The sequence below is a fragment of the Psittacula echo genome, assembly GCF_963264785.1.
Source record: "Psittacula echo genome assembly, chromosome: 6".
NCBI classification, from domain to species: Eukaryota; Metazoa; Chordata; class Aves; order Psittaciformes; family Psittacidae; genus Psittacula; species Psittacula echo.
In genome coordinates, this window is record NC_137743.1 from 50,056,144 (window position 1) to 50,070,796 (window position 14,653).

A 14,653-nucleotide genomic window follows, 5' to 3' on the forward strand; every position below is an offset into this window, starting at 1 on the left:
TTTTTTTTTTTACCCTTTACCAAGACACAATTTCACGATATTGTGCTATTTAATGTTAGCTTTAATTCCATTTGTATTACATCAGATCGTGGGACTACACACCGAACTTGAGACCCCAGAGCTAGTGGGTGTCTGGCTTATATCCTGTCTTAATTCATACTCTTTACCTATAATACAGTTCTTGTAAAGTTTATATAAGAGTAATTTTTAGAAGCAGTCCTCTCACTGAGATATAATAAATTGTCTTTTGATATGTTTGCTATGCTGGAAAAACCTTTGGCAATCTTTCCCATTGCTTTCCTTTTTTCCATCTTTTTAAATCAGAATGGATTGAATGCTCTCCATCTCGCTTCCAAAGAAGGACACGTAGAAGTTGTCTCTGAACTGATACAGCGAGGTGCCAGTGTTGATGCAGCAACAAAGGTCAGTCAGGCCTATCTAATTGTTCTCTTGTTCACAGTGATGGCATGGGCACAAGGTGTCGGACAACTGATTGCAGCAGACAGTGCTGCAGCAGTAATTGCCTATTTTCCACTGGTGGAGTAGTCTTCTATTATCTAATAGAGACTTTTTAGATTATAGTAAATGTCACACATTACAAGGGATGAGATTTACTTAACAAATTGAAAATTCCTCTTTGTTTCTGTCCATGTCTTCTAGAGCAACTTACTCATTAGAAGTATCCAGTAAGAGTATTTTTTATTGCTAGAAATCTTATGTTTTAAAGTGGAATGTGTTCTTGATAGTATTGTCATGTATTCAGGCTCAGGTTTTGTACTCTTTTCAAATATCACTGTCTCTCATTTCAGAAAGGAAACACAGCATTGCACATAGCATCCCTCGCAGGACAAGCAGAAGTAGTCAAAGTCTTGGTTACAAATCGGGCCAACGTCAATGCACAGTCTCAGGTAGAGCAATATTTCTCTGTTTGGTACTATCAGAAACTTTGCTGACATTAAAAACATTCTTCCCTTATAAACTATAATGTTAGTAAGTATATTTTGTAGATCTCATTATGTTAATGCTGGCTTTTGAAAACAGGGTTTGATGGAGTCAGTAAAATGAATGTAATCCCTTGAACATATTAAGAAACATTCTTTCTTGGTTGTTCCACACACATAGGTAGCTGACAACAGGTGCAAAGACGAAGTTTAAACACACAGCTGCCATTTTACTACTGAAGCCAGCATTTTAGCGAATGTAATGTTAATTCTCACCTTGTAACTCAACATGTGATTAAAACTTTAAATGCTTCCAGCTGTCCCACTTCTGCCCTACTGTTTGCCTTGAGGTCAGAGGGTACCAAGAGGCATCGTGGACATATCAAGTCTTGTCTTTCCTCATAGGCATGACAGTGCAGTAAAATCCCAGGTTGTGTTTGGATCTTTTCCCAAATACAACGTTAACCATCAGCTGAGATTAACTGAGTTGCCCACTTCATTCATCAACAGAGTAAATATGTTTTAAGTTGGCCAGAAGCCACAGAGAGGCACAATTTAGGCGATGAAGAATGTGGAGGCACATCCAGAAGTGATTGCAAGATACTGGATGTGGTTGTGTAACAGACAGCACAGCTAAGCATGTAACCTTGAGCCTTAGATCTACCCCCAGTGTCCTAGGAGCTGCTAATTGTTACAGAATCAGAAGAGACAACTGATAGAACAGGAGAGTGGGAAAGAACTTTTTCAAATGAAGGGGATACTGTTTCACATAATTCAGCGTCTCAGGCTTAATGAAGCTCATCCTCTTTCCTTCTACAAGGAGGTACTGTGCTACAAGTATATGCAGAGCTATTAAATTTGGTCAAGTCCTTTGAATGAGTATTTAGGTCAATTACAGAGAATTTGAAATAAGGGAATACATCTGGATTTAAGAGCAAAGCAGTAAAATGAAACAGGGAAAAACTCTGATTAATTAAATGCATACACCACAGAATGCTGAAAGCCAGGTAGGTGGCTGTGCCATGGGAGATGTCCTTCATACCTACCCCATTCCTGTTCTCCCTGCTCAGGGGCTGGCTGGCAGGCAGTGTCACAGAAAGGATCAGATTATGAGATGGTCTTCTCATCTGGCCCAGTATTGCCATTCTTCTGTATTATACAGATATGGGCATGATAGAAAATGTTTGTTAAAAAAGGGAAATTTAAAAATTTACATTTTAAAGAAATAGGTTTTTTTAATTGCTCTCAAATAGTATGAACAAAATGTTTAATACACTCTATTTCAAGGATGTGAGTTGCTTGTAATGTGAATTTCATGTTTTCTTCACCTGTGGCTCAGTTCTCCTTTCTTACTTTTTTATACTAGTTAGATAGAATAACATTTGGTTCCAGAAAACAACAAAAAACAGTTTTCAGTAAAATTTTCTGTGACTGTTGAGAAGTAAAACAAAGCAGAAATAATTTCAATGGTTTTCTGTTCAAGAAATGAAGATGGCTTTGAAAGGATCTTTTCTGCTTGTGTTTGAGAACTTGTGTTTTGAGCCCTGAAACTGAAAATAATCAGAGACTGTAAACATCTTATAAAACTGCAGTGTCCATACACCCCAAGGTTTTGACATGTTACCATTATTTTGCTAATATATGAGATTTAAAGATTGTAATTTTATTCCTCCTTTAAGGAAGCCTTTGACATCTTTGCTTGAGAGACATGTATATTCGCCATTCCATACCAGTACCTGGCAGTGAGATACCCAAGTAGGGACTAGTCTTTCTGGGAGGTCCCTGGAACTCCCTGTTGTCAAACTGGCCCTTGATCAGCTTTGTCTGTGGTACTGAACATCACTTGAGCCTTCCTAAAGCTTAGCGTAAAGTTCAGATGAATTTTATGTGCCCACAAAGAGACTAGCCAAAGTTATTTTAGTTTTGTTCTTATTTTTTATGTTTGCACTGTTTTCTACGAGTTTGATTTTATCTCCTCTTCCATTGAAGGTAACAGCTCTACACTGCTGATGGTGCCAGTTTTAGGGATGTGAGGCCTTCTTTACCCAAAATTCCTGTCTTTTTAAAAAAAAAAAAAAAGTTAATTTTTGTTAAGTCTGAATTTTGTACCTCCTCTAAGGGCTATTTATTAATATGAGAGACATGCTTTCCTTAGGCTTGTGTCTCTCTGTTAGTTTTAGCCCCTTTTTAAAGAGCAAAGAAAAAAGTATGGGGAGAAAAGATGTTGAAAACCATATGGTAATTTAACATAGGAGAAAAAGTTCTCTTCTGTCTCCAAATGCTAATAATGCTTGCTCTGAGAATTTTTGCCTATTAATTTTTTCCTGAAACTAATTATTAGATAGAATTTCTTGCTTCATTTCTAAATGCAAATGTTTGAAACCAAAAGAAAAATAATCTTTGTTTCCAGCTGAGTTAGTAAATAGATAACTGAGTGTGCTATGAAATGTTAGATAAAAATGCTGGACTGCTGTTCACTAAAATAGCAACCTGTAACGTGACATATTAGGTAACTTATCAGGTGTTTTCTGGATTCTTTTTGTTTTTCATTAAGCAGACTTTTGACTGTACAGTAACTAAACAGTTAGATCTTGGTTGCGGAGAGTGCATTAACACATTGCTAACTTTAGGCTTTGGTTCCAGTAGAACTTCAAAGCCTGCTTTATGCTTGTAGGGATGCTTTCCTGAATAGAGACCAAATCATCAAAATACTGGAACACCAACAGACCTTGCAGCCTGTGCAGGCCTTGTAAACATGTGGCTTCAACAGCTGCTCAGTGTCTTGTTGATGGTAAAGTTCTTCTTGGATCAGACAAACAGTTCACACCATTTTCTCTCCAACTGTCTGTTTTTCTGACCTCCTGTTTGTCTTTGCTGCCAGTGAAGCCTGCACACTCGGCCTCAGTGAACGTGTGCCCTGCAACTCTGCCACATGACTGTGACAGTGAGATGTCTCTCAGCTGTTTTCACTGCAGCTACTATAACTCAGCCAAAATTAACTGCTACAGGTCTTAGGCTATGGTTTTCCTTCATCTCTCCAGAGCCCAGAACGTTGATGTTTTTTCTTTGATGCAAATACATGGCCAAACTCTTCTCAGCTCATTTCTGGCTCTATTGGTTTCCTGCAAAATCTAGGTCAGTGTCCTTTTAACTGCTGTAGCTGAATTGCTGAGCTGCTCCCCCTGTGACTTCCACCCTGCCGAAATCTGAGCACTGGCCACGTTGCAGACATAACAGTGCTGATATTCTTAGCAAAACCCAGTTATATGGAAGTGTTTCATGAACTTACCTGTTATTTAGGCCAGATGAAATCTTTCTCCTGTTTTCCCCATTAATTTTAACTACCCCTTACCTCCTATTTTATTGTGTATTTCCTTTCAACCTCGTCCTCCATTGCAACTGACTTTAAGTGAAGTTTACTTTAAAGAAGTCTGAAGTTCACAGAAATGCTAATGGCATGAGATCTAGAAGATACTAAGAAAGACAGGGCCCACTGAAACCTCAGTGGCCTCCTGGTCAAATGTATAATGGCTTCATCGTTCATGTGGTACCACAAGGAAAGGGATCAGGCAAAATCCAGAAGTGGGATATCTGACAGTGATGCTGGAGTATGAAGGGTAAAACATATATCATGGTAGATCAGAGGAGAAAGGGATTGTTGCTTTTATTGCTGATGCTGCTTTGGTTTCTTCAACAGTACCAAACTGCTTAGTCAATAGTACATGGATGTTTTAAGTTCTTACTGTAAAATGTATTTATCACTAGTTCACAATTCTGTTGGACTGAGGTACATGCAGTGCTATATGAAAGCCAAGCAATCTCAAGTGCAAATCAGCAACTTCTGTAAATTCCTTTAGAGGTATCTTGATCCCAGGACAGGTTTCATTACTTCATTTTTCTATTTTGGGCTTGTGAGTGACATTAAAGCTGTGAATTTCAGAAATGCTTAGAACAATATGGAAAAATACATTGCTTTAATGTTAGCCCCCAACAGTTCAATTCCTGAAAGGCTGTGACCTGTATACAGTTAAGGCAAAGACAAAAGCATTGACTGTAAGAGGAAAGCACTTGCCAAAGAATGAGTTAAGCTCTGCAGACTCTAATACTTGTATTGCATTGATTGAAATCACTCACTTAAGCATAATCTGAGAAGTGCTCTAATGTGGTCAGAAACACTGATAAGCCTCCATCTCAGACTACTGAGTTCTGCTGGTGCCTGAAATATGAAGTAGTTCAGTGACCACAAGCAGGATATGCTCAGAAGGCAGCTCTTTGGGGAGACAAAAGGCATAAGTATTGGCACAAGTGAAAGAGAAGTCAAAGCTAACAGAAAGAAAAGGAAAAAAGATGGAAAGTATTTTGAAGAGCCATTGCCCTTGCTTTTGCTACAGACTTGTATTTTCCTGTCCGATTTTGCATTTCCATTGCTGTGGCTGCATTTATTGGGAATCATAACTCATCTCTACCAAATAGTCTGTCCAAATGGGTTTTTAACAGATATAAATGGAAATATTCTTGCTTAGCTGTGGGAATTGTGTCTGGTCAGTTGAAAAATTCCACTGTGTCCTTTTAAATAACATTACCCTTCTCCTATCTTCACTTAAATCAGGAGAGATCACACCCTTATCTAGCATGTGAGCGCACAGTTTATTTGGTTTCCTCCTAATCTATCTGGGGTTAGCAGGTCTATGAAATGTTTGTGGAGTGTTTACACTCTTGTTTTCTTATTTCAGAATGGTTTCACTCCACTGTATATGGCAGCCCAAGAAAACCACCTGGAGGTTGTTAAGTTTCTTCTTGACAATGGTGCCAGTCAAAGCCTTGCCACAGAGGTAAAAGTTTGAATTTCACACTTTATGACTAAAGTAAAATGTGCTTCAGCATTGATTCTTTCCACCTTATATCAAACTAGTCTTTTAAATACAAAATTAAAGAACAATAAAAAGTTCTCTCTATGAAGTGTTCTAATTAGTATTAAGTTACTGTCTTTTCAGCAATGTAAACCACCTCTTTCAATTTCTAAAATAAAAAATAACTTAAACTAGAAACAGTTCTAAAAATAGATGTGTTCTTAGTCATAACTAGTAATCTTTCAGATTAAAGTGCTCTCACAGGGAAGCTGTGCGCATAATATAAATATTCTCTGAGCTTTCATTAAAAACAGTGAATAATGTGGAGGGCAACGATAAAGCAAGAACAATTGCGTACCTACACTTTGAATCCAGCTGTGGGATACCAGGGAAAACCCAGGGCTACTTACTTCTTGAAGCATTTTCTGAACTGCTTTTACTGGCGTGTTGATATCTTCTCTGTCGCACTTTTTTATTCCATCTGGTCCTGCACTGATAATTTCAAGCTGACAGAAAGATGAAAGTTCCCTGAACTTTCTAGAAGAGCACTTTTTATTTCTTGTTTTTAAAGTAATTCTAACTCAAAAAAGGCAACCTGGAAGGAAAAAAAAATAGCAAAAATATTAATAGTTGTAAATGTACTCCATTGAGATAGGTTTTCAGTCTGATGAATTTTCAGTTGCCTCAATTGCAAGATCTTGCTACCAAAAAAAAGATATTTCATTATGTGCTCTCTCTAATACCTATTAAATTGTATTGTTCTGTTTGAACTGTTGCCAAGAAGGAAATGATGCTTATTTGAAAAAATTCTACCTTTTGCAAAAAAAAAAAAAAAAAAAAAAAAGCAGCAAAATTTGTTTATTGCATCACTGTACCTCATGGCATCCCTGTATAATGGTGTATGTGTGTAATCTTTTTCTTCTGAAGTCAGCACTGTAAAAAATTAATCACTGATCAAAATTATGTTTTCAGAAATCACTAAAACTTAGTTATAACTGGAAGTGTGCATCAGAAATTACTTTCTGGAAATGCTTAAAAATGTGAAAGCCAAGAAATATAAAAATTAAATATTTTAAATACGGAAAATGAATTCAAAGTTGTAGCTTTCCCAACACTTCCATTTCTTTGTAAAAAACTGGAAACAGTAAAGTCATGGGCCCCCCACATATGTGTGATAGATTCACACTTCTGAAAATATATGTGCCACTGTATGATTTTTCTGAGAAAAAAAGAAAAAATGAAAAATACCCAAAGGAAAAATAAAAAAAAAATGCATGGGTACTTGCTTCTTTTGTTTGTTTGTTTTGGGTTTTTTTATTCTTTTTTTCCCTGAGCCTTGGATGTCACTGTAGATTGAGCTTTTCTCCAACTCAGCTTGATGATAAGGTTTAATCTAATTTTATCCATGGAGAATTCCTTTGAAGATACCAGACTACAAAACAATGTTGCCTTTATTGCCTTACTAGTTTGTGATAGTTGGTTATGGGTGCTTTTTTATTTTTTCTTGGTCCAAGTTTTCATATAGATCTGATTTATCTTTATAAGTGCAAAAACCTTTGTTATTAAAAAAGTGCCACTTAGCTAAACATTCATTATAAATTAAACTCTAATGAAGGTGTTCAATCTAAATAAAATAGAATCAGCTATTTTCTTTACACTGTTTTTAGTTTGTGGAGGGTTTGTTTTGTTGTGGTTTTGTTTGTTTTGTTTTGTTTTTTTTTTCCTGGCGTAGGCTTTGCCTTATGTTTTGAAGTGCAGTTGCTAATTCTAGTACTGACATCAAGGTACTTGCTTGCAATTGCTTTTTGTGACTTGGCATCTCCAGAGAGCATGTGGTGAAAATGCATTCTTGTTGGTGTTAATATCCTTTGTTGCAGTTTGCTTGGCCTTGGTACAGTAATCTCTGCACACACTGAAATGATGGGCAGCTCTCATCAGAGTCAGGAAACTGGAGGTATAGTGGATGGCAGCTGTCTGGAACTGAAATGAAGTGCTCGTTTCACCATTTGTCCACTCCCTTTTCCATAAAGAAAAGGAAAAAATGCATTCCTAGGATTTTTTTTTTTATATATATATGTACATTATTTTTAGCAGCATTTTTAGCAGATGAGAAAGACCAATGAGAACAGGCATTGCAGATAGCTAAATCACTTTTCTTTGTGATCTCTTTTTGTGAACTAAATGAATCTTTCCTTGTGACAGCTACTGCTGTCTGCTGTATAAATAGACCCGGAAGCTAACATCTCGGGTCACTGCGGTGCAAGCTGTTGCACTCTGCGTTTTTCCGGGGAGAAGCCTCCGTTTCTGCAGGTACAGCGTAGCTATATTACCAGAGCCCTATTGTGGGGGTGCTCATGGATTATATTGGCCTTTAGAGCCATACAGCATTTTTCACACTTCATGTCACTCTCTGCCTGCAGTCTGAGGCTACGTGGTTGTTTCACCCCAGGGAACACTCACCCCTTGGGGACCTCATAGCCCAGAGCCCTGTCCTGCTACTGAATGGTGGGGAGCCTGAATCAAAGGAGAAGGTTGTGGTTAAATGAGTTTTAAAAAAATCAGGGGGAAAAAATAAATAAATAAAAAAGCTTTTTAGGATCCAAGAAATTTCAGTGATTTTATTATTTTTTTTTATTTTTTCCCCTCCAAAGGTTTGGAAAAAACCCTCAGAACTCCTGTTTCTCCTCCTAAATTGAGTGCTCTTTCTTTTCACAGAGAGAGATTCCTTATTGAAAATATCCTGTTAAGTTATTTTCAGGTATTTTCAGGCTGAGAAAGTTGGGGCTGTTCAGCCTGGAGAAGAGAAGGCTGCGTGGAGACCTCATAGCAGCCTTCCAGTATCTGAAGGGGGGCTATAGGAATGCTGGGGATGGACTCTTCGTTAGGGACTGTAGTGATAGGACAAGGGGTAACGGGTTCAAACTTAAACAGGGGAAGTTTAGATTGGATCTAAGGAAGAAATTCTTTACTGAGAGGGTGGTGAGGCACTGGAATGGGTTGCCCAAGGAAGTTGAGAATGCTCCATCCCTGGCGGTGTTCAAGGCCAGGCTGGACAGAGGATTGGGTGACATAGCTTAGTGTGAGGTGTCCCTGTTCATGGCAGGGGGTTGAAACTAGATGATCTTAAGGTCCTTTCCAACCCTAACTATTCTGTGATTCTATGAAGTTCTGAAAGTCAAAAAGTTAACACTTGAACTCTGCAATTTTGACATAGGGTGAGGACCTGCATTCTTCTGTGTCATTGCTGCACTTTTATTTCACACTGATACAGTTTCACCGTGACAGCAGTAGTTGAAAACTCAAAAAAGGTGTTTACCACTGAACTGCAATGAAGTTTAGTAATATAAGCTTTGGATGTGTTGATCAAGAGTCGAATATAGTAAATAAATATCCCAATTAGAGCAATTTGCATTTGTGACTTTCTGAATGATTGATTCATGGGTATTTTCTTGGGCAAAGCTAAATGTCGTCCTGAATTGGAATGCCACTTAAATGTTTGGGAAGGAGCAGAATCTAAATGACAACTCTTTCACTCTTTGGTTTTCTAAAAATCCATAAAAATAAAATTATAAAAAAATCTCAGATTGTACTTTTCATGTATTTGAGGAATCCACTCAAAAATATGCTGAACAAAAATCTATTTTTCAGGTTTTTTCTTCTGCACTACTTTGGCTATCTGCTAGTCTGAAAGGAAATAATTTCTACTTTTAAGAGGATTTTCTGTCACATATATATAAATTTTCATAAAAGGGAGTTATAGTAAAATAATTGATATATTGGGGGAATATGGTATTCATATTCAACTATTATTAGATTTTAAAGCCACATATAAAATATATCAGCGGACAGAGCTGAAGTGTTGGTTTGGTTTTTTTTTCCTTAAAACCCATAGATTATAACCTGTAGCTGTGGGGAAAATGGATAATAATTTATTATGGAGATATCATTAACAATTGTAATTTAAATATTTCAGCTTTTATCCATTTTTGTATAATTATACACCTTACTGTACACATGCTTATTTAGGTAACAGTTCATGAGTAATTTCACACTTTTTCTCAAGTCCCAGTCATTTTCATTTGGTTTTGTTTTATAATTTTATGTTTAAATCTGGAGTGACAAAAGGGTGTTTTGAGCATTTGGGATCAAAACCAGAATATTCACCAACACTTTACCTCAATTTCAGTGTCATTGCAGGGTACTTTTAATTTGTGCAATTTTCACTTCACAGTTGAATTTGAGCGAGTACTTTTACAAATGCTGAGATCTTTACCCTTCCCCTTTCTACTCCCTGGAAAGCTTGGAACATGTGTTGAGAGTCTCCATTGTTTGTTGCAGGATGGTTTCACGCCTTTGGCAGTAGCTTTGCAGCAAGGTCATGACCAGGTGGTTTCACTGCTGCTTGAAAATGATACAAAGGGAAAAGTTCGTCTTCCTGCCCTTCACATCGCTGCTCGCAAGGACGATACGAAGGCAGCAGCTCTGCTCCTGCAGAACGACCACAATGCTGATGTGGAGTCAAAGGTCAGTTGTAAAAACAAAAAAGGTTTGATGTTATTAAGTGCTGACCACATGTATTGCATTCAGTGAAGATCTCCCTTAGTATGAAGTATTTTGCTGCAGAGTTACTTGTGACTTTCTCTTCTAATGTGTGATTGAGAATAACATTTCATTTGCTTCCTTTGCCCTTCCTTCCCTTTTGTTTAAATTGGGGTTAATTTCTCCTGTAGAAACTTTGCAGGTGGAAAATAGTAAGCGAAATATTATCATAATTATTATCTTGAGAATGATAACTACTGAAATGAAGACACTAGCATGTGGTGTGCTATACGTATTGTACAGTTATTTGATTAGTTATTTGTGCAGTTGCTACTTTAAGAACTTCGGTAAACATGTAACAATTAACATTCAAAATACTCAATCATTGAGCTTCCATTCAGTCAAGCTTCCTTTGTGTGCAGATTGTGCTGTCATCTGAGCTGCCATGCCACATAGCAATCATGAAGCTTTTTGCATCCATATCACCAGTGGTGAACTAACCGTTCATTTTTTCCCCCTCTTTGCTTCCAAATGTGTTAACCTAGATGATGGTGAATAGAACAACAGAGGTATATATAAATATATATATGCATCATCACTCCTCCATGACTTAGTGCTGCTGCATCATTTCTTCCTCCTCCTTTTTGCATCGCCTTCTATAGGATAGATACCTGCTTTAGATGAAATGAATTAGCATGTGCTAGAGAAGACTGTAGTTTAGACACCAGGGCTTTCTGCAGCTGAAACTAGGGTTTAAAAGTAAGAGTAAGCACTCTTGAGAACTAACTGCCATTGTAAAAAAGCGGTATTGTGTAAGATGGAGTTTTCAGGGTTTCTTATGAAGCATATATTTATCAGATGTGTTAAGAGCTGCAGACAACCCTGTCCTGTTGTGCATCCAGGTCTGATTATAGGCTTGTGCATGACACTTACCTTGATGGTGTCAGCAAATAGAATGATCTGAGAGTGATTTTATACCTGCAAAACTCCCAAAGCAAGGCAGTGGCAGCTAGCATGGCTTGCTAACAATTTAGAAATGCATCTAGTTCCCATAAGGTTTCATATTTTGCAGGACTGATGGAATTGCTGCATGTTTTAGCATTTTTTTAAACGGAAGTGAAACTACTTATATATGAAAATAAGTTGCTGAAGTAATTTTATCAGTAAGGCATCTTCTAATTAGGGTGGTAACTTGTGGCATCTGAGCATAACCCAGTGTGATTGCCCACAGTGGGAGACTGATCTTCATGGTACTAACCCTTGGAAAAAAAAGTCCATATTAATAATTAAAGTTGTCTTTGATGTTGTTTTCCGTTGCATCTACTTTGAATTTATTAAAAAACTGTTAGCAAGTGTCATTAAATGATTTGTATCTGAACTTCTGCAAAGAATCTCTAAGAGATTTAACTTGCAAGACTGACATAATACCAGTAACAGCTAGATATTTCTAGTTAGAAATTAATTTCTTATAGAAGACAGATCATTGCTTTAATACTCAAATGTTTTGTTGTTGTTTTTCTGGAATAACTGAAAGTTTTATCCTATTTCTGGTCTTCTAGAATAATTATGTTAATTTTTTTCCCTCCTGCATAGCAATATGATTTTATTTAGACTCTTTATAAATAAATGTCAGTGAGTGAAAACTAGTACATAATTGGAATGGTGACTTGCAGCATACTCCTATTACTAGCTTTTGTCAGTGATGTGGTACAAATTTTGGAGTAGAAATGAGATATAAAAAACACAGTATCTATTGGTTTTCTTTTGTTTTTCCAGAGTGGGTTCACTCCTCTCCACATAGCCGCTCACTATGGAAACATCAACGTAGCTACATTGCTGTTGAATCGGGGTGCTGCTGTGGACTTTACTGCAAGGGTAAGTGTGAAATCTTAGTTATGTTTAGCTTGCTTAATTATCACTCTGAAACACTTTTTTCCACGAAGGTGTGGAAAGGTACGTTGCTCTTGCCGGCCAAGGAGCCTGGCCTGACTGATCTTGTTCCGCTATCATATGGTGCAGAGGGAGTTTCCCTGGGCTGCTGAACTGAACCTGAGCTCTAGTCCTCACCTTGGAAAACTTCTGTTCCTTTCATAGTTCCAGTGTTGCAAAAGCTAGGCTGGGATTCAGTGATATAAAGGCTTCCACCTGTAGCTTTAACATATGGCAGGAGTGCTGTCCCTGACAAATTGTCCTCGATATGTGGTCGTTTCCAATGAACATAAAGTGCAGGTGTACTGGTGAATAAAGCAGCTATACCTTCTGTGTATATATGAGAGTCAGATAATATGTATTAATATGCATTAATTCCATGTATCATTGAAAGGAGCTCTGAGAAACTGGAGGGGTAAAAAAGGAAATGAGGTATAGAAATAGAGAGGAGCTGATAATGGGAGCTGTATGGCAGAAGCCATGCAAGAGTGGGAGAACTAACACTTCTGACCCTATAAGCGGTGCACAGAAGTCACGACACAGGCCACAGAGGGACAGGGTAGTTCCTCAGATGTATGAAGAAGTATTGGGAGCCAGGAGGGAAATGTTATGGTCTTTCCTGGTGCCTCCTTGGTTCACTCTGGCCTGGGTGGGGAGCAGCTGATGGGTGGCTTTAGCTGCATTGTTCTGTTTGGGAAGTGGGTCCATCCTTCCACAGGCAGGAAGGATAAGGCTGGTGCCAGCACGGCTTCATCTCAAAGCCTGAGACAGTTTGACTGTATCTGCTGTCACGGGTCGGGTCTGTTGGAAGACGATGGAGAGTATGGGAGTGAAGGAGTGTGGTCAGGGTTGGAAGGATGTGGAACAACAAAATGTAAGCAGAAGTGTAAAGGACAGAAAATGACAGAGGGAAGTTATATACTGTTGAAAGAGCAAGAAAATAAAGAAATGTATATGAACGAGGATACAGTAATATGAAGGGCAGGGAAAGAGATTGTGCCAGACATAAAACCAGAGACAAAAGAAAAGCAAATTCAGAGGTAACACAAAATTTAATGAACTGGGATGGAGAGCTAGAGAGTGGTAGGATAGAGACGATATGGGCAGAAAGCTGAGTAAGTGCTATGGAAGTATGCAGAAATTTAAGAGGGGAAAAGCAGAGAGAATAATTAGGTGCATACAGATAAATAGAAAAGGGGCTAACATTTAAAATAGATTAGTACTGGAAAATGGTGGAGATAGAACTTAATAAGGAAGTTTAAAAAAAAATTGTTTCTTCTTAGCTTCTTCAGTAATGGCTTGGGCTGTATGAATAGGAAAATGCCTATGGAATTTCTGCTGACATGCAGCCAGGAATGGTTGTCAGTACAGAAAGTATGCAACAGAATGTGAAAATGTGTTGAAACTTGTACTAGAAAACAGGTCAAACTTGGCTAAAGATATTTCTCCTGTTGGTTTCTGCAGTAATCTACCAACCAAGAAAAGGGAGGACGTCTCTAGTAGTTGTTCACCGGGTTATGTGTGTGATAAGGTTAAAAAAAAAAACAAAACAAAAAAGCCCAAAAAAGCAAATGTGATTTCAGGTTATTCCATAGTACCAAACAAAACCCACCCAAAAAACCACACCAAACAAAACAGAAAACCACACCAAACCAACCTGAGTCTGTGCAATAATTTGACTCACCAAATCTTACCAAAACAAAGCCAGGGAGGAGATGTGGTAATGGTCCCTAGGACAATAAAGAGAAAAATTTAAAGGGGCAAGAGGCATCCAAACTGAAATCAAATATTAATGGAAAAGTAAATAGGTATAAAGTGATGATAAATAATAATAAATGTTGTTTAGAATTTTATATATTGACTATTAAGTATTAATAATTAATATTATTTAATAAGTGTTTAATAATTGCTATTAAATATTGGCAATGAGATTCTGAAGCAACCTTCCAATTAAAGTAGAAAAGGCAAAAAAATCCCAATGTGTATTCAAGATAGCGTTTAATTATTATGGGAATTATGTGGCATGGATAATTCAACAGCTCCTTTTTATTTATTTTCTTATAGGACTTGTCACGTTCAGCACTCCCTCCCCCCAAAAAAAACCCAACCAAAATACAAAACCCCAAAACAACTGAATATTTCCTTTTTAGAGATTGTCTGTAATTGTTAAGGTGAGTTGGTGCAGGGTGTGATAGAGCGGGTATAGACACTTTGAACAAAGACAGACCCAGAATGTTTTCTTTAAACTGTAAGTGGAAGTGCAAATCAAAGGTGTTGGTACTGGCCACTATTCATTCAACATAATATCAGTCAGTGATTTATTAATGGATAAATTCCCAAAGCTAAAAGACACTGTTATGATCCAGTACCTACTAATGCTGGTGAGGATAGTAG

The 14,653-nt window shown here is 37.5% G+C and overlaps 1 protein-coding gene across 2 annotated transcripts in view; it reads left to right on the forward strand.

Annotated features, from left to right (window-relative positions):
• ANK3 (ankyrin 3) overlaps positions 1-14,653 on the forward strand; it is a gene marked incomplete at both ends in the record, with an annotated part of 206,550 nt that overhangs the window by 62,843 nt on the left and 129,054 nt on the right. For both annotated transcript variants that reach the window (XM_080621696.1, XM_080621697.1), the window contains 5 exons: positions 325-423; positions 810-908; positions 5,675-5,773; positions 10,130-10,315; positions 12,107-12,205. In XM_080621696.1, coding sequence (XP_080477822.1) covers positions 325-423; positions 810-908; positions 5,675-5,773; positions 10,130-10,315; positions 12,107-12,205 — 582 coding nt within the window. The remainder of the gene's footprint in view (positions 1-324; positions 424-809; positions 909-5,674; positions 5,774-10,129; positions 10,316-12,106; positions 12,206-14,653) is intronic.